At 39.5% G+C, this 20,636-nt stretch overlaps 2 protein-coding genes across 2 annotated transcripts in view; one reads left to right on the top strand and one right to left on the bottom strand.

Annotated features, from left to right (window-relative positions):
- The window catches only part of GTF2F2 (general transcription factor IIF subunit 2), a 155,862-nt gene that overhangs the window by 55,376 nt on the left and 79,850 nt on the right, over positions 1-20,636 (top strand). The window contains exon 5 of the mRNA XM_004604583.2: positions 19,741-19,822. Coding sequence (XP_004604640.1) covers positions 19,741-19,822 — 82 coding nt within the window. The remainder of the gene's footprint in view (positions 1-19,740; positions 19,823-20,636) is intronic.
- KCTD4 (potassium channel tetramerization domain containing 4) lies at positions 5,224-6,543 on the bottom strand. Its single transcript, XM_004604582.2, has one exon. The coding sequence runs from the start codon at positions 6,371-6,373 to the stop codon at positions 5,594-5,596; it is 780 nt and encodes a 259-aa protein (XP_004604639.1). The 5' UTR covers positions 6,374-6,543; the 3' UTR covers positions 5,224-5,593.

Below are 20,636 nucleotides of genomic sequence, written 5' to 3'. Positions count from 1 at the left end.
ATCATCTTACCTATACTGATCATTATTTCATTGTGTCGTCTTTTTTCTTTCTGTAGAAATTTTTAATAAAATAGATATATGTGGATAAAAATATGTAAAAATATAAAATTATTTAGATTGTAAGAGATTGGGTCTGTCTTCATATTCAGATTTTATTTTTAATCAAATACAAAATTTAATTTCATTATTTGACACTTCAAATAAGTGCTAGTCTAATTCTTTGTGAAACATTAAGCTGTAGAAAGTCGATAAAAGCAACCTGTGAGATAAAGTTAGTATTATTCAACAGATCTTAAAGAATCTTTAAAATTAGCTAATAAATACCTGTTATAATGAGACAAATCAGTGGGGTGGAATTAAGAAATCAGTTGGCTTGTTCATAGTTTAATGGTATAGAAAAATACATGCAAAACATTCCAGAAGATATACTCTAAATTACTTTGAAAAGATGAACCTCCTTTCAAAAATTAATTAGATCTATGTTTAGAAAATAACCACAATACTTGCCTTTAAGTGTCATTGAATATTTTGGATCTTGGATCTTGGGGTTAGAAAAACCTATAAAGCTAGTAGTCTAAATAGTTTTAGTTTGGTGGCTGGAGCAATAGTGCAGCAGGTACGGCATTTGCCTTGCATGCGGCTGACCTGGGTTCGATTCCCAGCATTCCATATGGTCCCCTGAGCACGGTCAGGGGTAATTCCTGAGTGCAGAGCCAGGAGTAACCCCTGTGCATTGCCAGGTGTGACCCAAAAAGCAAATAAATAAATAAATAGTTTTAGTTTTTGTTTTTTTTATTTGGAGGCCATACCCAGTGGTGCTCAGGACTTACTGCTTGTTCTGCACTCAGGGATCACTCCTGGTGGGCTCCGGGGACCATATAGGGTGCAGGAGATTGAACCCGGATCAGCTGTGTGCAAGGCAAGTGTCCTACCCACTGTACTATTGCTCTAACCCCTAAATTGTCTGTTTTATACTAGGGAATCAAGTATATTTTTTAAAAAAGTATAATCATCCTACTCTTTAAATAACTAGTTCTGTATTACAGAGAAACAAATTAACAGTTGAAATAAAGCTACAGTCACAGTGTTTCATGTACAAAATGCTATCAGTATACATTTTTTTTTTGCTTTGTTGGAAAATTTAAGTATACATGCAGAATAACAATAGAAGATATTTTGTTTAATAGACACTGATAACGTTTTTATTGAGAGGAAGTAGGAACTGAGTGTTCTCTATAAATTATCTTAGGCAGATTTTAAATTTTATTTTTTACTTATGCAGCACACTTTATTGCCCCATCCTCTGTATTTGTTTACAGAAGCATAAGCAAGCTAATTTTAATATTAGCTTCAATAAAATATGATCAGGATACTGTCTGCTACAGAAGTAAACATATATTTCAAAGTTCAGTACAAATGATTTCAAAAATACATGCTATTCACATTAGATCTCTGCTGTATTGCAAGGATAATGATTCAGATATTCTAATTTTAACTTTGACTAACATTGCAGTTAATCACAATGTATTAGATAGGTGTATCTTTTTATTGAATTGTAACTAACATATAGCATTATATTTCTTGGTTACAACTTAATGTGATAGTTATCTATTGCAAAATGATCACTCAGTAACATCCATCACTATAGTTGCAACACTTTTTTAATATTCAGAACTTTCAAGATGACTCTCCTACGAACTTTCAAATATGTATTTGTAGTTATATTTGCCTTGCTGTACACTACATTCCTATGACGTGTTTTTATTGCAGGTTTATACCTTTTAACCCTTTCACCATTTCACCCACTCCTCCCCACTCCTTATCTCTGGCACCCAACAGTGCTCTGTGTTAGAGAGGAGGTATTTTAAAAATTGTGTTATCACACATAATACTGCTAGCCGATTTGAAACTGATTAAACAGTTGCAAAAGTATTTTGTTCTTAAAGATTTTATACAAGAAAATCAAAGATGCAAGTCTTGAGAAACTTACCATAATATATTTTTAACCAGTGTAAGTTGAAACTGCCTATAGTGATTTAAATACATGTTATTGTATCTTCATGCATTTGTTAAGTTCCATTGTGTTTAGTAGGAAACTTAATCTTGTGTCTAAGTAGAAAACCTAATTAATATAAATATGTGATTTTGTGCCTTTTATTTATGGTTGTCATGAAGGTACTTTACATTGAATAATAACCAATTCTTTGTAAAAGTCTGCTGTGAGGGAGGAATCTTACATATGATTTTAGCCTTACAGAAGTTCTCTCAGGTAATAAATTGTCTCCACTTTACTATGAGGATGTTGAAGTTCAAAGAAGTTGAAAATCCTGCTTACATTGGTATAAATAAGTTAGTGGATGTTCATGGAATGTGGAATGTCTTACCCTGGAGCCCAAGTGTATTTCAACGTGTCATATTTTTTCTCACCGTACCAGTTCTCTGGATTATACAAGTCATAAAAAGTTAATCCCCCTCTCAGCAAAGATTTACTAATAGGCAAGTTTGAATTTTTTTACACTTGTGAGAATGATTCACCTCATGTTCTTTAATGACACAATCTGACATTAAAAATATTATTTGCTTTCCCGAATCCACTTAACATTTTAAGAATACCTGCATTGTGAGATTATTTCAAGTGCTGCAGCCCTATATTTTGATTTTCGTATTTACCTCCTTACTGAAGGCCTCAGTTATGCAGGTTCTAGGTATTAGAGATGTAAATATCCTGCAAAAGCAAGTGCAGTTGCAATTTCTACTTGCTCTAGAACTGGTTTATCTGGGTTTCAAATCCTAACTCCACCTGTACCACATAATAACTGTGTAGCCATAAGCAGCTTTCTTAGCTCTCTCAGTCTGTTTCTTCATCTGTGAAAGAAAAGAGCGCAATACTTTTTTTCAAGACTGTGAGGATTAATTGAGATAACATGTTTTTAGCATGTTATGTAGCATGTAATAAAACACTAAATAGCACTTGAAGTATGAATGATTTCTTCTTTAAACACTGAAATATTTTTAGTATTTTCTTCAGTCTAGGATAGTAGTTATCTTGTAATATTTGGAAAGCTTTATAAGTGGTTCATTTATTCTGCATGCTGCTCAATACATCTTACAAAGTAATACATACCATAAGCTTATTTATTTTCATTTTTTAAAGTCAGTGCTTGGAATCACTGTAGGATAATAAAAAATACAAAGTGGTATGTTTGACTGATGACAAGTATGATAGCCTATTTTTTTTAATACCTTTCTAAAGAATCACTGTGGTTATTCCTTGAAACAGTGTTAGAGAAGATCTAAGGAACAAATTTTGAAGTAAATGCACGTAAAACTTTGACAGCTTTACTCTAATTTATAGCTATCATTTTGTATAATTTCTTGAGTAGAAAGAATTTCTAAATACTTCCAGAAAATAATAAAACTAAAATCTAAGTATTTTCAGACTGCAGTATAATTCTTAGACACTGGAATATGTAAATCCAAGTGCAAGTAGTTTTAAATTGTAAAAGGCACATTTGTAAAAGATGCATTTCTTTCTCAATTACTAGATTATTTTCCAGTATGATTTATCAGTAGTTTGAGGTGGAATTAAATACTTCATAGGATTTTGTTAGAGACTTACACAAAAATCACATTCTTTAGTGGTTTTCATCAATAGTAATTGTATTACAACAGATAAATTTTTTTTCTTGATGCAAAAATAGAGATTTGTTCTCTGTCTTCTATGAAGAGATATGTCAAGCCTGTTTTTATTATCAGTAATGAAATCTTGTTAAAGAAAATTTTGCTTTGACATTGTCTTTCCAGTTTTCTTATTAGCAAAATCCAAATGTCAAGGAGAAGTCAATTTATAAGCTGAAGGGATAGCTAAAATGTTCAGTTGCAGAGACTGTTAAATTTCACTATTTCTGTTCTCATGCTTTCTTTAAGTCTCGATCAAGCCATTTTATCAGAGTCAATTCACTGTTTTAGTAGAAATGATTTTTTTTTCTTTTACACATAAAATAAGATTGTGTAGTTGATATGGAGGTTTTTTTGGGATGTGGATTTTTAAACAACTTTGTTTGCACTCTAAACATAGAAGTAACACTATTAGGATGTAGAGCCAACTTTTGTGCTGCCTTACAGGCTGGTACCTGGAGGTCAGTGTTCTGAGGTTGAAGTAGCTTTACTGTCTGTTCAGTCTAACTTTTTAAGTATAATCTTTCGATCTGCATTCTAATTTTTTAATATTTTCAAAATTTTTATTGGTTTTATTAAAATTGAGATTAAATTGCAGTTTGAATGATGAAATTTTAAGGAAGAAAATTTAGCTCTAAATTTTCCTTAGAGACCAAAGAAAACAAGTGGCATGGAAATGATGTAGCTGTTACAGGGAGGGGAAAAAAATCACACTCATATTTAAAGCTAAGTTTCTGGATTGTTTCTTTGAGACAGCCATATATGAAACTTCATTCTTAAAGAGCCCTTCTAAATAAAATAAATAAAGAGAACTTCTAGTTTAGTATGAAGTTAAGCAGTTACACAACTCAGTGACTCTGAGATTTGACATCAAAACCGGTCCCAAAAAGAATCACTAATATAAAAGAATAAAGTTCTTTCATAAAAATATTTAATGATATTTAATGTTTTTGAACTTGGCCAGTGAATACTTATAGTGATTTTGAAAATCAGTTCTGTTATTCTGATACCACATACTCTTTTGAGAATGAGTTCTCCATGCTGTGTTAGAACTCAGCCTGCAAAAAATAAAAAAGAGATTTGCTGATTTTTTGTCCCTTGGAAAGCCAGCCATGCAGCCAGGTTATTGCTGCAGCCAGTCTGTCAGTGTCTAGTGTTGTATAAAAGCATCAAGTGACGACTTATTTTTAAGATTACACATGTAACATTTACTGTAGTTATTAATACAATCAGAAGACCTAGGAGGACTTTTTTTTTTAATTGTCATCAAGCAGGTTTTTTTCTAGGAATTTTTAGCAATATATCAATTCAGCTATAATTATAGAATAAAATATAAAAACAGTAAGATTTTGGTGCTTACCATTAAAAATTAAACCAGTAGCTCTAATACTTTTCTATGATCTCATTTTGTTGTACTCTAGCTGTGCTTAAAAATCTGTACAACTGTGTTCCTTTTAATGGTTAATTTTACTGGTTCCGTTTCTTTGTAGATTTTTTTTTTTTTGCTGTAGTAGAAAAGATTTAAAATCTTATTCACCCTTAAAATATTTTATTACCATTTACTTAAATGAACAATATATAACGTACATGCTTGTTCATTGTGTAAGTGCCCAAGACATTCTGATTAAAAGAACAGCTTAAGGAAAAATAAGCAAATAGCAAAGCATTCAGTCTTTATTTGCAGTATATAGAAGACCACTGTTTTCATTTCAGTATATGAGTCTGTGCAGCAGGAACACCCCACAGAAGGACATCTTTAGCAATAGAATTTACATACCATTAGCTCACAGTCATTGATTAGCAGCAGGGCTCTGAGTATGAGCGAGCTGGGCACATTATTTGGGATGCCTTTGATGCTGTCGTTTTCGAAGCTTGCTGGCTGCATGCTTGTTGCCTTTGTTCATGACACAGGTAATTACTTGATAAAATGAAGTGCATCGCTGTGAACAATTGACCCTTTGGAGCAATCCAGGCTGGTCAGCAGTCTAAACCCACACTTTAAGGCCATCATTATAGCTTCAAACTTCAGAGTTTCCAAGGTACAAACAAAGGTGTTGTCTTCCTTTAGAACAAGTCTGGTGCCATTCTCAGACTTTATGAAGTACTTAAATTGAATGATATTTGAAGATATCGAAAACTCCTCTGGAAACCCATCCAGCCTGCTTTTGGACACCAGGACAATACGAGACTTTATCTTTGAGATGAAGTCAGGAGCGTTACAGAAGATCCTCAGTCCTTGCGAGCGGTCATGGTTATCGGTTATCTCCAAGAAAGTGGTCTCTCTAGGAGTCAGCTGTTCTTTTTCCCACCTGGATTTTACTTCTTCTGCCAGTCCCTTGAGCTGAAAGAATTCTGCTTCTTGTGCAAGAAGTTGATTTTCTCGAAACCCTTCAGGCAGCAGAAGTTCTCCATTTCGTAGGAAGTTTAGGACGTGCCTGAAAAGGAGCCCATCCCTGTCTATGAAATAATGACCGTCGGCGTCAGACGGACAGAGGATTTTCCCATTTACTATACCTTCAAGGAAAGTGTCCGGATACTTGGTCAGGGTCTGTTTTTGCGTAATGTATAAATAGCCACCAACATTGAGGGTCATCAGTGTGGACTTGCAGTTCTTCCCTTGCTCAGCATCTTCCAGGCTGTTGTGTTTCCCTTCGTACTCCTTCTCTTTCTCTCTTCTGTTCAATTTACGCTCCATTTTTGAAAATGCTGCTGCAGCTTCTGTTCCTTGGCTTTGAGATTTTCCAAAAAGAAACGGGCGCACAGGAACACGCCTTGACTCAGCCCCAGCCTGGTGCTGGAATGGGAATGCTGGCAGCACCGTCTGCGCTGGCAGCTCGGCTTTGCAGTAGGTGGCGTATCAGCTATGTGTGCAGGAGCTTTCTGGAGTAAGGCAGGAAAAAAGATCATTTGCATTTAACTGTATCAGGGAAGGGATTTGTTGTGGAAAGCTACTTGTGTATATTCTTGAAGCCATGAAAATTGAATCAATTGAATTTCATCTTGTCAGTCATGCAAACATAAAGGTTCTCCAGCTAAGTGTGCTTGTTTATCCATTTGTAAAGACCCGTTTAAAGTTATTAATCAGGTAGGCTTGATATTGAATAATGCTGTCATCTTTTGAAAAATAATATATATTGAGTTCAAATCATTTTTTAAGATAAATCATAATAAATCTAAATAGAAAGGAACTAGTTGTGTGCAATTTTCTCTCCTTGAAAAAGTCACATATTTCACAGTATAGTCATTTGGGAGATCAAATGAGAATATTCAAACCTGTTATTTGTGACATTGCACTTGAATTAAATTGAATTTGCTTATGATTCTGACTCGGGATCTTTAGACGTGAGAATAAATTTTTTTTTTAGTGTCCTTTAACAAATGGGCTGGTTATTCTGTTGTTTCGTTGTTACAACCCAAAGGTAAAATAGACAAAATAACAAGGGCTTTGAAGTAACCATTTCTACTTTATAAAAAGTAAAAAATTTCCTATGAAAAATTTGTGAGTTTATTTCACCTTAAACCTACTTTAGTACTGAACACAGACTTGGACTACCGCAACAAACTCTGTGTGTTTGAGTGTGTGGGTGTGGGGCGGGGGGTTGCATACATGTTGATAAAAGAGAGGCAGATCCGAAATACCTACTGTAGAGTACTGCTGTGGAAGATAGTGTCTGTGTGGCCACTGTTCCTCAGTACTCAGGAGAAAGCCAGTCTTGCCTGGTTTTCATTTAACCTGGGAACTGGAAAGGTGTGACTGTTCCCTACTTGTTACTTTTTTCCCCCCTCCTTCCCTCTAACTTGCCTTTTAAGGCAGTTTAGGGATCTGAACTTTCATGTCTGGAATTCTTATCTTTTTTGGTGGGGGTGGGGCTGGGAGGTCACTGGCAGTGCTCAGGGTCTGCTCCCAGCAATTCTGTGCTCAGTATACCTGTAGTACCAGATTTAAACCAGGATTAGCCACATGCATAGTAGGTGCCTTAACCCTGTACACTCTCTGGCCTGTTCAGTTCTAGAATGCAAGTGTTCAGCAGTAAGAGATATTAGTATTGTATGCCAGGCTGTTATTTGACTGGTCTGTCTGACTACCTCAAATAATTAGGTGATTTCATTTGTTTTTTTGCAGTGCTGGGGGGATCAGGCTCATACCACATGAACTCCATGCCCAGTGTTTTAGAATTAGATTTTAGAGTTAATATTAGATTGATTTACATTTCTGTTTCTTGAAAGGTATTTTCCTTTCCTCCCCCTCCCCATGCGAACACTGGTTTGCAAGAGTGTAAAACTTTACAGAGTGTTGTCGTGCCCGTTAATAAAACGCCAGCAAGCCTCCCGTGCAGTCCCCTGGGCCGCTTCTGCACAGGGTCCTCTGCCTCATGGCAGCCTCGGTTCAGTGGTCAGAGACTCTGGCTTTGCTTCTCTGTGTACCATCTTCGATCTGGAGTTTGTCTTCCTCCCCCTAACTTACTGTGCTGGGATGCCCCTTCCCGTTTCACCCATGTTGTAGCAGAAGGCAAGATTTTATCTTCGTGAAAGGTATTATTAAATTCAGCTATATGTTAATAAAAATATTGGAGCAGGTGCTTCTAAAAATGTTTACTTTATTTCCTCTAAACTTAGTTTCTCTTCAGATGGAAGAATATTTTTTTAACCATCTGTTAGAGGCTGGAGAGATAGTACAGCAGGCAGGGCCTTTGCCTTGCTCCTGGCTGACTGAGGTTCAGTCCCCGGCATCCCATATTGTCCCCTGAGCACTGCCAGGAGTAATTTCTGAGTGCAGAGCCGGAAGTAACCCCTGAGCATTGCCAGGTGTGGCCCACAAACAAACCAAACACTTTTGAATTGAACATTTATGAATCATTGAGGTTAATCAAAATCCATTGAAAAGTACTCTTAAAAATCTAAGGCGGGGGGGGCTGGAGCAATAGCACAGTGAGTAGGGCGTTTGCCTTGCACGCGGCTGACCCAGGTTCGATTCTCAGCATGATATATAGTCCTCTGAGCACTGCCAGGAGTAATTCCTGAGTCCATAAGCATCTCGGGGTGTGACCCAAAAAAAAAAATCTAAGGGGGCCAGAACAATAGTACAGCGGATGGGGCATTTTCCTTGCACACGGCCAACTCTGGCTCTATCCCTGGCATCCCATATGGTCCTGAGCACCGCCAGGAGTAATTCCTAAATGCAGAACTGGGAGTAACCCCTGAGTGTTGCCAGGTGTGACCCAAAAAGCCAAAAACAAAAAAAATAATACAAAAACAAAACAAAACAAAAAAACTATGGCATAATGTTTTTAGAACTGAGCTTTTGCTTAATGGCCATAAAATTCGACCTCCACATTTTACCAAAGATAAAATTACATCCCAGGGAATTTTTAGCATTTTGTTTAAAATAAATTTAGACAATCTAGCATTGAGACAAGAGCTTCTTTGCAGTCTTGCTTAATTTAAAACGTTCTATATTCTATATGCTCTTGCATTCCAACAGATTGTGTGTGTGTGTGTGTGTGTGTGTGTGTGTGTGTGTGTGTGTGTGTGTGTGTGTGTGTGTGTTCTTACAATCAGGTCTCATCTGTTAATACAAATCTTTAAGAAATCCTGAATTAGTTTGAGGTGGGTACAATTTCAGAAATGCTTCCCAGAATTCTTCTGTTAATAGTCACTGCACATTTCTGGCACTTATAATTGCAGAATCAACAAAGACATAAATGACAACTTGTAGCTCTCTTTCAGTGAACTTCAATATTGCAGAGTCAGTAGAACATGACTGAAATAATGATAGAATCTGTGCTAGGATTTGCTTGATTGTTTAAACAAAGTGACACAGGTGAATACTACAGAATACTACAGTCTTCCTTACATGCTGTTTGGCCTCTTCTTTGATGTGTCCCTAGGGAAGCCTTGGAGCTTCTGCTGCTGGGGGAGGGGCTTTCCTGGGCAGGATGCTTGAGCCTGGCCCACTGACCCCACTGGCCGTTCAGCTAGGGCTACTTCATACTTGCTCCCTCACTTCTGCTTTCTGCTGCCTGTTTTTCGAGATTATTGATCTGTGGTCCTTGTTCCTGCTGACTTGCCTTAACAGACTCTAACCTTTGATTGCTTTTTTTCCCCTCTAGATTTTGCTCTGGTGTTCTTGGCTTCTGCAGCCTAACGTGTATGATTTCTTTGCCACCCATGGCCTGGCAACAGTAGTGTAATGGAAGCCTTGTCACAGTTCATGACTAGATGCTGATATAAGTCCGTAGGACTTTTCTTTTATATCCTGCTGTCTCCAACATTGCAGTCTTAGAAAAGAAAAATGGCACCCAGTAGGCCCTACTGTATACCCATTATTCTACATTATCCATATGAAAGCAGAGTTATTGCTGTTTTCAGAGTGTGCAGAGTTTTTGTTCATCTTTGCTGCCTGCTGTGGAACATGCCCCTTAAGAGAAAACCAGGTTGTCTTCTTTTTAGTCTGTTTGTATTTACCTACTTAGTGGAATGGGGGTGGGGGAGGGGCGCTTGTCCTAGGTAGCATCAATCAAGTCCACAGCCCTAAAACTATAAAAATGGTACTTCTGTCTGTACTTAGACCCAGAGAACTATCCAAGGTTCATGTAGCTCTACACTTCATTGTCTCACTGCAGATACAAACTGGCATAAATCAATGCACTGTTTTCAGCAGAAGGACTTAATCTACACATCAAATATTAGCTTATCCTGTCCCACTCGATCCCTTGACTAGAACATTCACTCTGCTTCTCAAGCCAAAAAGTGAGGAGGAGAAACACTTTGTTTCTGACCCTTCGTTGGATCATCCCTCTCTCAGACATCTGAGAGATGCTTATTATTAGGCCCTTTGGCAACTCTGTGGATTTATTGTGAGTTCTTGGTATCATTTTATCTGTCAGAATACCACTCCCAAAACAAATTTTAGCAAATCTTTCTGCTGTACTATGGTGCTAACCTGCCACCATTTCCATTAGGCAGTATTTGTTCCAGGCCACTGAGGAGACTCTTACTATTAACCCCTAATGGGAAATGTGATATTGGCATCACTGCAATCAGCATAGGACTTTAATCTTAATATATATTTGCTCCATTTATATGCTAGCAGCATTCACAGGCTCTGGAACATTGCCAAGAAGGTAGCTCTCCCGGGTGAAAGATACATGATCTGGGACTAGAGAGATAATACAGCAGGTAGGCGTTTGCCTTGCCGATATGGGTTCAATCCCCAGCACCCTATGTGGTACCCTGAGCCCGCCAGGTGTGCTCCCCCTCAAAAAAAGATACAGGATTTGATAATTTCCATAAACTCTACAGAATAGTCCTGATATTCAAATTTGAATGGCATAAGTATTACCTTGATAACAAAGGGATTGCAATTTTGCCAAACTGGTTTGTTCAGATGTCAGGCAATTTGCTGTTCATAGGCCTTACCCTGTGAACCACAGTCCGAAAAAAGAAAAGAAGAACAGGAGAAGGAGGAGGAAGAGACAGCAGCAGCTAGTAAGAGAAGATTTTAAATGAGAAGAATTTACCTTTTAAATGTACCTGCTCTGGAGATCCTGTATCTCGGTTCTTTTCCAAAGAGATGTGAAATAAGAATCAGCAACGTAGCTTCAAAAGGTTCAACGTCAGCCTAAGCTCCTGATCCTTTGCCACCAGTCCACAGTTTACCTTGAGTTTGAAGTGCTCTTCATGAGCTCCACATTGAACTGGAGCCAGCATGGTCTTGTGGAAATGAATGCCATGACTTCCTGATGCCTCCCATCTTCCTGGCATGCCTCTCGAATTACTTATGCGCCAGTGCTAGCGCTTGCTGCCCCTCCTGCTTGCTTACTGCTTTAACTGGTACAAACCCTGTGTTCCCTCACCTGGGAAAAGTCTTTGTCTCATTTCTTTTGAGCCTTTCAACAAAGAACATACCTAAAGTTGAGATCAAGTGGGAGAAAGGAACTCTCATTCGTTGTTGGTGGGAATGCCGCCTGGTCCAGCCTTTTTGGAAAACAATATGGACATTCCTCAAAAAAACTAGAAATTTAGCTCCCATTTGGCCCAGCAATACCACTGCTCAGAATGTTCTTGGGTGCCCAAAGACACACAGAAACTTCATCTGCACTTTGATGTTCATTGCAGCACTATTCACAATAGCCAGATCTTGAAACAACCCGAGTGCCTGAGAACAGATGACTGGATAAAGAATCTATCATTCATCTACACAGTGGAATACTATGCAGCTATTCAAAAGAATGACATCATGAAATTTCCTTAAAATGGATTGACATGGAGAGTATCATGTTGAGTAAAATGAGTTAGGACATGTACAGGTATAGAATGATTGCATTCATTTCTGGAATATACATATATATCATCATCATCATGATATATGTGATATATGTATATCATGATGAATATGATGATATATATATGGGCTGGAGCAATAGCACAGCAGGTAGCGCATTTGCCTTGCACACCACCCAATCCAGATTCGATTCCTCCATCCCTCTCGGAGAGCCTGGCAAGCTATCCGTGGCTTATTCATTATGCCAAAAACAGTAACAAAAACTCTCACAATGGAGATGTTACTGAAGCCCGCTCGAGCAAATCAACGAGCAACGGGATGATAGTGACAGTGATATATACATACATATATATGAGACTAAATAGCCAAGGTGAGGATAAACAGACAGGGGCCAGGAGAACAGTGGTTGGAACCTTGCCACAAAGGGGGGGGGAGCGGGGGGAGTGAAAGGCACAGGTAAAGGGATATTCCTGATAACCTTTAATTATCTGTATTGCAAACCATAAGGCCCAAAAGGGGAAGGGGGGGAGAGAGATTTGCTTGGAAAAAAAAAAAGTTGAGGGGCCGGAGCGATAGCAGAGCTGGTAGGGTGTTTGCCTTGCACGCGGCCGACCCGGGTTCGATCCCCGGCATCCCATATGGTCCCCCAAGCACCGCCAGGAGTAATTCCTGAGTGCAAAGCCAGGAGTAACCCCTGAGCATCGCTGGGTGTGACCCAAAAAGCAAAAAAAAAAAAAAAAAGTTGAAATCAAGAGCAGGATGGTTCAACCAAGAGCAGAAGTTTATTTTCAATTCTTCAATTCAAAAGGCAGCTTCTCAACATTTTGTTGTTTGTTGTTCTAAGAAATGGTTTTTAATTTTAACTGGAAGAAACTTTAATTATATTTAGGTCTTGTAGGAAATGTTGGAGCAAACAAATACTAATGTGATAGGAATACAGCCCCAGTTGGAGAGGAAGGCTAGTTGTGTTGTTTTAGAAAAAGAAAATTGAAAGAGGTCTCAGAGATGTGAAGTAGCTTCTCCAGAGCTAATAATAATCAGGAAAAAAACCCTTTGATTCTTTATATAGAATGTGCTTGTGTATTTAGTCTTTAAAATTTTCTCAATTTATTTTTTAGAACTAGGTGACAGGATACAAATAAAATTATTCATATTATAAATGCGTGATAAAATGTATTTTTATATTCATGAAGATTCTTTTGATTATAATAGCTGAAAACAGTCTAGCAACTAAAGGGGAGGTGAAGGGGAAACATAGGAAAGATTCCAGATTATTTCCCAGAAGTCAAATAATAGTTTAGCAAATGGCCAAACTCAAGGGGTGGTAGTAACTGAGCCTTTTCCAAGGCCTCCAAAAAGATAAGCTTTTATGTCTCCTCTTTAAAATGCAGGTATGACCATATTCTTTTTCTTTTTTTTTTTTTCGGGTCACACCCAGCATGCACAGGTTCATGCACTCCTGATTCATGCACTCAGGAATTACTCCTGGCGGTGCTCAGGGGACCATATGAAATGCTGGGAATTGAACCTGGGTTGGTCACTTGCAAAGCAAACGCCCTACCCGCTGTGCTATCATTCCAGCCCCCGTTATGACCATATTCTTGCGCTGATTTTTTTTTATTTTTAAAATTTATTTATTTGTATTTATTATAATGTAGGAGCACTGCTATTTATTCAGCCATTGATTAAGCTGATTGAATTGGGCATGAACTTCACGTTACCTTTTTTTTAAAATTTTTTAATTTTATAAGTTCACAATATTTGATTGCATTCAATATTCAAACACCAACCCAACCGCCATTACACCTTCCCACCATCAAATTCGGGATGTTTCCATCCCAAACTCCAATCTCTGTTTCAGACACAACCGAAATAATATATTTCATATTGTCTGTTAGGAAGAACTGCTGTACATGCTTACAAAAAGTGTTCATATAGGAAATAGTGTGAAGATTGTTCTATTTTGGCAGGAGCCATGAAGACATTCTATAGGATAACACTAACATGTTGTTAAAGTTTGGGTGATTCGGAATATATACCTGAAAATATGTATATGTGCATATATATATGTATATATATATATTTCCCTCTATGATTTGTTGCCTACTATCTGAGCCCATCAAATATGGAGTGGTAATTATGAAGAATGGGTAGAGAGTGTTTTATGATGTGTCCAGGAATATGTTTACTCAGATGAGAGGCTCGGCTGAGCATGTGGGGAGCGGCCTTGAGCCTGGCGGTGGTTGGGTTGTGGAGGTTTTTGGCTGCCAGAGCTGGGTCCCTTGGGGCGGGGAGGGCTCTAAACCCCCTCCCCCCAGGGTGCTCCGTATGAAACAGCCTGGCGCAGAGTCCAGTGGCGTGGTTATGGGGGCCTCATGTTATGCTCCCTTTCGGGAGAAGCCACCTGCCATGAGATCTGGACGGTGGCCGATGACGAGATTATCTGGTGCTGGCAGGAGGTGGCTTATGGGCATGACCCCTGGGTCACCGGAGACTGGGGAAAGAGGGCAGAGGATCTCTGCTCCTGGTCCTGTTGAGCCCAAAGTCCGAGGTCACAAAGTTCTTGCAGTGATTTCTTGTCTGAGTCCCATTTTAAAAAATTCCAGAGGCAAGGCAGAAGACATAAATGTCGTGTTCATACTCTCGCCATCAACTTTTATTCCATGGCTCACCTTCCATCTAAATCATGCCCAATTTTCAAGGTCCAGCCCCTCCATTCTGTTTAATGCATGATAAGCCCATATTTTATTTAGATTATCAATTTTGATTTTTTTGGCAAAAAACAGCAAAAACTTACATAGTAAAATACAAATATAGGACCCACCTAGATTTTTATGTTTCAGGGCCGAAAAGACAGTACAGTGGGTAGGATGTTTGCCTTCATGCTACTGGCCTAGGTTCAATCCCCAGCATCCCATCTGGTCCCCCAAGTATTGCCAGCAGTAACTCCTGAGCACACGAGAACAGAACTAGGAATAATTTCAGAGCTCCAGCAGGTGTGCCCCTGCCCCATCCCTAAAATAGATTTTCACATTTCTTGTCTAGTCTCAGGTTTTCTCTGATACTTAATTGGTGGGAGTTTTTTTATTTGTTTGGTCTTGGGTTTTCGCAAAGTGCCTTTACATCAAGTTTAACTAAATCATTAAATCTAGTTCATAGAAACAAAGCCCTCCCCCATTCTAATACTTAGTGTTATTATATAATGCATAATCAGATTGTATAATTACTAGCAGTAAAACTAGCATAAACAAGTCCTATCCCAGTTTGAGCAGAAGCGTGTGGGAGTCCTAGAGAGTCACCTGCTGCCCACTGGTATCTAGTGCGCTGCGGGCATCTGTCACTGTATTGCAGAGAGGGCGACTGAGAGCCCTGGTGATTTGGAAGTGGGTTAAGTGGTGGTCAATTGCAAGTGCATCTCGAATATTAAAAATGATTCATATGCCTGTCATTCTACTGAACCAGCAGTTCCCAAAATGGGATCTGGAAACCACTGGATACAAGCATCCCTGAGACCCTGTCAAGAATCTGTGGAAGCAACGTGACAGCTTTATTGCCTTTCCCCACAGATTTTGTGATGATTTCTCAGTTTCCCTTTCCAGTGTGATAGCTAATATCTGCAGCTAGAACCTATAGAATCGAAAGCTTTTGGGAAGAGCATCCTCAGGACCTGTAAAGATTCTGAATGGCTACGCTCACTCCCTGCTTCTTCTGTTTGCTTGTTTTTGTTTTTTGGACCACACCTGGTGATGCTCAGAGGTTACTCCTGGCCCTGCACTCAGGGATCACTCCTGACGGTGCTGAGGGGACCGTATGGGACACTGAGGATTGACCTCCATCCGCCACATGCAAGGCAAACACTCCAGCCTCTCACTCACTGCTTCTTGAGTGTAGAAGCTGTTCATTTATTCATTTCCACTTATCTTTGTTATTTCCTTTGTGTTCTTTATATTATCTTTTACATAAAAGCCCCCCATAAATACTTGAAAAAAATGTGAACAAAAAGTAATATGGGTTATTTTTAAGTATTTATAATCATTCACGCTAGGCCAATAAAGTGATTTTAAATAAGAATTCCTCATTAATGAATATTATCTATAATTAATAGCAGTGCTGTGCAAGTGTGTGCTTCCAAATGCTTTGCAAATTAAATGTAATATTTCATACCTTTCTCCTGAATGTTTTGAAGAAGCAACATGATTTAGTGGAAGGATAGAAAGCATGTTCCTGTGAGGTCTTAAAATGTGTGTGAAGGTTTTAAATCTTGCTGAGAGCTGTAACATAAGTAAATTGGCTTTTCAGAGTTCATTTAGGAGGAACAAGCAAACAGCGATGAGTGAGGGGTTATTTAAGAGCAGCTAATTGGTGGGAAAAGTCATTGCTGATGATTGAGACTTTTCCTTTCACTTGAGAAGCAATTGAGGGCTATTTTAGGTTTGAAAAGAAGATGTGATGGGCAGAAAATCATGTTTGGGGGAAGTGGATTTTGTTGCTTTGTGTGACTGACCTTGACTGGGAACAGTGATGGGAGTGCTCTGAGGGGCCATTGCTGCCGAGTCTTCTCCCCCTTGCAGGTGTTACACGAACAACATTCTGGCAGGAGAGACCTTTAACTAAAATTCTTGTTCAGACTTACCCACCTGAAGTGGAAGCTGCTAAATAGAAGTGGGGAGTTGTCGTAGGTGGCATTAAAGGGTAGCTAACTTGGAGCCAGAGGGAAGATACAGAAGGTGGAGGTACTCGCCATGCAAGTGTCTATGGCAGCTGCAACTCTAGTTCCAATTCCCTGCACCGCATATGGTCCCCCGAGCACTGCCAGGAGTCACTCCTGAGCACCAGAGGGTGTGCCCTGCCCCCTCCTGCCCCACCCCCAAACAAGGTAGCCCTTTTAGGCCAAAGAGTTAGTACAGGGTGATTAAGGTTCTTGCTTTGGAGCTGGCTGGCCTCTGTTTGATCCCTAGCGCTGCGTATGGTCTCCCAAGCACTGCCAGGAATGATGCTTGAGCCCAGAGCCAAGAGTTAGCCTTGACCATATCCAACACCACTGGATATGGTTCAAAAACCAATCAATAAATGAGTACTGTCCCTGAAAGTTATTTAGTATTATAGCCAAGTGTTTATTAGTGCTGAATACAGAGAGCTACCTTTGGTGAGTGGAAGGCAGGAGGAGAGGTTGGGCCACTTCCGGTGGTCTCAGGGATTACTTCCTGGTGGGGCTTGGGACCCTATGTGCTACCAGGAATTTGAAATGGGGGCAGCCACACACAAGAGAAGTGCCTTAACCCGGTGCTATCTCTCTAGCCCTCTATAATTTTTTAATTAATTTTTTAATTTCAGTGGTGAACTCCTCATGCATTTGAGGCATTTTATAGATAAAACTTTTCTAAATCATGCTATTATTATGACAGCTGAAGAATATTTTAGATAGACGGTTCAGTAGAGGCAAGTTTAAATGTAAGGTTTGTTTTTTTACTTGAAAAAGTAAAATCTCAAATATAATAAAAATAATTATGGTCTTCTCATTACTTTCTTCCTGGCATATTTTGGTATAAGCAATGCTTCTCATTGCTTTCTAATTATCTGAATGTTTATACATGGGATTTTTGCATATGTTATATTGAAGGACCCTAGAACTTGTTAATAATGTACATGGTGTGTTCGTAATTAGTTCTTGGGCACTGCCATAAGTAGTTGCTCCATCTGGAATACAAAAAAATCAAGAATGATTTCTAAGAAAGAAATTATAAAAAGATTTCTCTGGAATAGGTAGTGCCCGTATTCGTGGTGTCCTCTGTGTCTGTCTCCTCGGGGAGTTGTGTGCTTAAAGATAGTCCTGTTCCTTAGTCACCACTGATGCTGCAGTGTCTGGATGGTATACTTCACACAGTAGGCATTTAATTAATGTTCATGGAACGCATGAGGTCACTTAGCCCAAAGAGATGAATCATAAGTGCGGTGCTGATGAGCCAAGAGACTTCCTGTCTCCTTTCGAAAATCCCAGTGAATTCTCACAGAAATATGACTGACGTAGCATCTCCTTCTCATAGGGATAGCCTGGGATGTGGCTAAACAGTGGCGCACATGCCACGCATGTATGAGGCCCTCGGCACTGCTATAAACCCGTAAAAACCAAGTTGCCTAGACAGAGCTGTACATTTCCAGACTGTAGTCAAGCTGGTGCCTCTGTAGGACATTCATACGTATCGTGTGGAGTGAGGTGAGATCTGTTAAGTGACTGCCGCAGTGCGTGATGATCAGTAAGCACGTGGAAGGACCTTTTACTCCCCCTTTTCTGTTTGTCTTGGATTTTTTTTTTAAGGTGAATGAGTGGAGAACACACTGATGATTTTCAGTGCTTTCACTGATGTCGAAAGACATTTAAAATAATTTTAGCGCACGAGTTATGGTGCTTGCCTTGTATACACCTGATCCCTGTGGCCCAAAACCAAAACAAAACAAAACAAGGTGGAGATAGGCTTGAAATATGTGAGTAAGCCTGCATTGTTATTAAGAGGAAATAAAATCCTTTTTTTCACCTTTATGTATTTCATTAGGGCTGGAGCGATAGCTCAGTGGGTAGGGCGTTTGCCTTGCACTCGGCCAACCCGGGTTCAGTTCCTCTGCCCCTCTCAGAGAGCCCGGCAAGCTACTGAGAGTATCCCGCCCTCACGACAGAGCCTGGCAAGCTACCTATGGCATATTCGATATGCCAAAAACAGTAATAAGTCTCACAATGGTGACGTTACTGGTGCCTGCTCGAGCAAATTGATGAACAGAGAGTGGTGCTCAGGGGACACCAGGACCATGCCTGGTAGTGCTCAGATCAAACTCAGAGCATTGCCCATGTCAGCCAGGTGCTCTTATTACTTGAATTATCTCTCAAGCCCTCTCGTGCATTTTCTGTCTTACTCATTTTAAGAAATCCAGGTAGGGGTTGGAAAAGTTGCCCTTGTGTTTGGGTCGTATCCGTAGCAGTTAAAGTTCTGACCTGGACATATCCACATTTGAAATTTTGCTAGAAAATAGAAGTTGGAGTAACTGGTGGGTAAAACCGCAGATACACAGTACACTTCTAGATAATATAATTTGCCCAATTTCACAATATTTTCCAGGCTGAGTTCTCATCATGGGTTGTTCTAGAATCTTGTTTGCATGGAGGCGGTGGGGTGGGAGTGGGAGTGGAACTTGCTCACACAGACACAGCACTATAGTTCTCTGTTGGATTTAGTAGTTTACACTAGCTGTGTTTTCAGAATTTACTTCTCTGCAAAGATGATAAAGCCTCTGCTATTCATATTTTTAAAATTTGATTGTATGGCCTTTCAAGCTCTTTCAAAAGGGCTAAGTGTAGGGGCTGGAGCAGTAGCACAGTGGGTAGGGCATTTGCCTTGCACGTGGCCGACCCAGGTTCGATTCCCAGCATTCCATATGGTCCCCTGAGCACTGCCAGGAGTAATTCCTGAGTGAAGAACCATGGGTAACCCCTGTGCATCACCGGGTGTGACCCAAAAAGAAAAAAATGGGGCGGGGGCTAAGTATATGAAAGCTGTTATTGACTTGGGGCTGTGCAGCCCAGTAAGCAATTCTGATAGGAGCTCCGCTCTCCGCTCACCAGGAAGGCCTCTCACTTGTCTAGGCAGGACTGTAAACCTTAACGTATTCCTTTCATTTTCCTTGATTTTTACTATTACATTTGATCATAACTCAGTACTATGTGCTGAAATGCAATCTTGAAAATGATAACTTATCTCTGAATTCATTTGTTATTTCTTCCTTTCAAGATAAGCTGTCATTGGAAGGAATAGTAGTCCAGAGAGCTGAATGCCGGCCTGCCGCCAGTGAAAGCTACATGAGATTAAAGAGGTGGGTATTTTTTAACTTTGAAATGAAGTTAAAAATGATATTTTCTCTGGGGGATTGAAATACATATATTAGATTGCCTGTTGACTGCATGGAAATTTTGGTATTTGCTGGAAGTGTTTGCTTCAGAGGCTGTTCGGTTTTAAAAACTATGTGAGGGTTTACTAATGCCCCATAATGAATATGTATCCAAAACACTATAGCTATGTAAATCAAATGCAGTTCAAGAATATCATCTTTGTGCCAAATATTTACATGCAGAAGGCCTGAGTTCAATCCCCAGAACCACCTGATCCTCCAAGCATCACTGGATGGGGCCCCAAAACAAAACGGAAAAAAGGATCGAATCCTTTTGCCTCGACCCACAGAGAACTTTTCTGGGGGACAGGAGTACTCAGGGGCCCATGGCTGCTCGCAGTGAGGTAGTGCTGGGCCCGGAACTCAAGGTCTGTGTGTGCCAGGCATTCTCTCCTGCCTGCAGACAGCATCGTGTAAGCTGAAGCGCTGAGAGATTTTGCCTTAGATTCCCCCTTTCTCCTGCTTTCTGTGTGACTGTCGTTCTGTGATCAGTTTTTAACAACCGTGATTACAAATGCTGTGATAGCACAGATCAAAGAGCCAGCAGTTTTTCAAACCCTGGAGAAATGTTGTATACCTGTTTATAGTTCATCCTGAATGTATTTCAGTCCCGTGCAATTTAGGATTATAAGGCTGTTCACTTCATGTGTGAAACAGAAACAATACTTAACAAAGCAGACAAATCTCTGCCCTCATGGAACTTATATTTTAGCAAATTGTAGCTAACAGAACCGATAGT

The sequence above is a fragment of the Sorex araneus genome, chromosome 1, assembly GCF_027595985.1.
Source record: "Sorex araneus isolate mSorAra2 chromosome 1, mSorAra2.pri, whole genome shotgun sequence".
NCBI lineage: Eukaryota > Metazoa > Chordata > Mammalia > Eulipotyphla > Soricidae > Sorex > Sorex araneus.
This window is presented reverse-complemented; position numbering and strand designations above follow the sequence as displayed.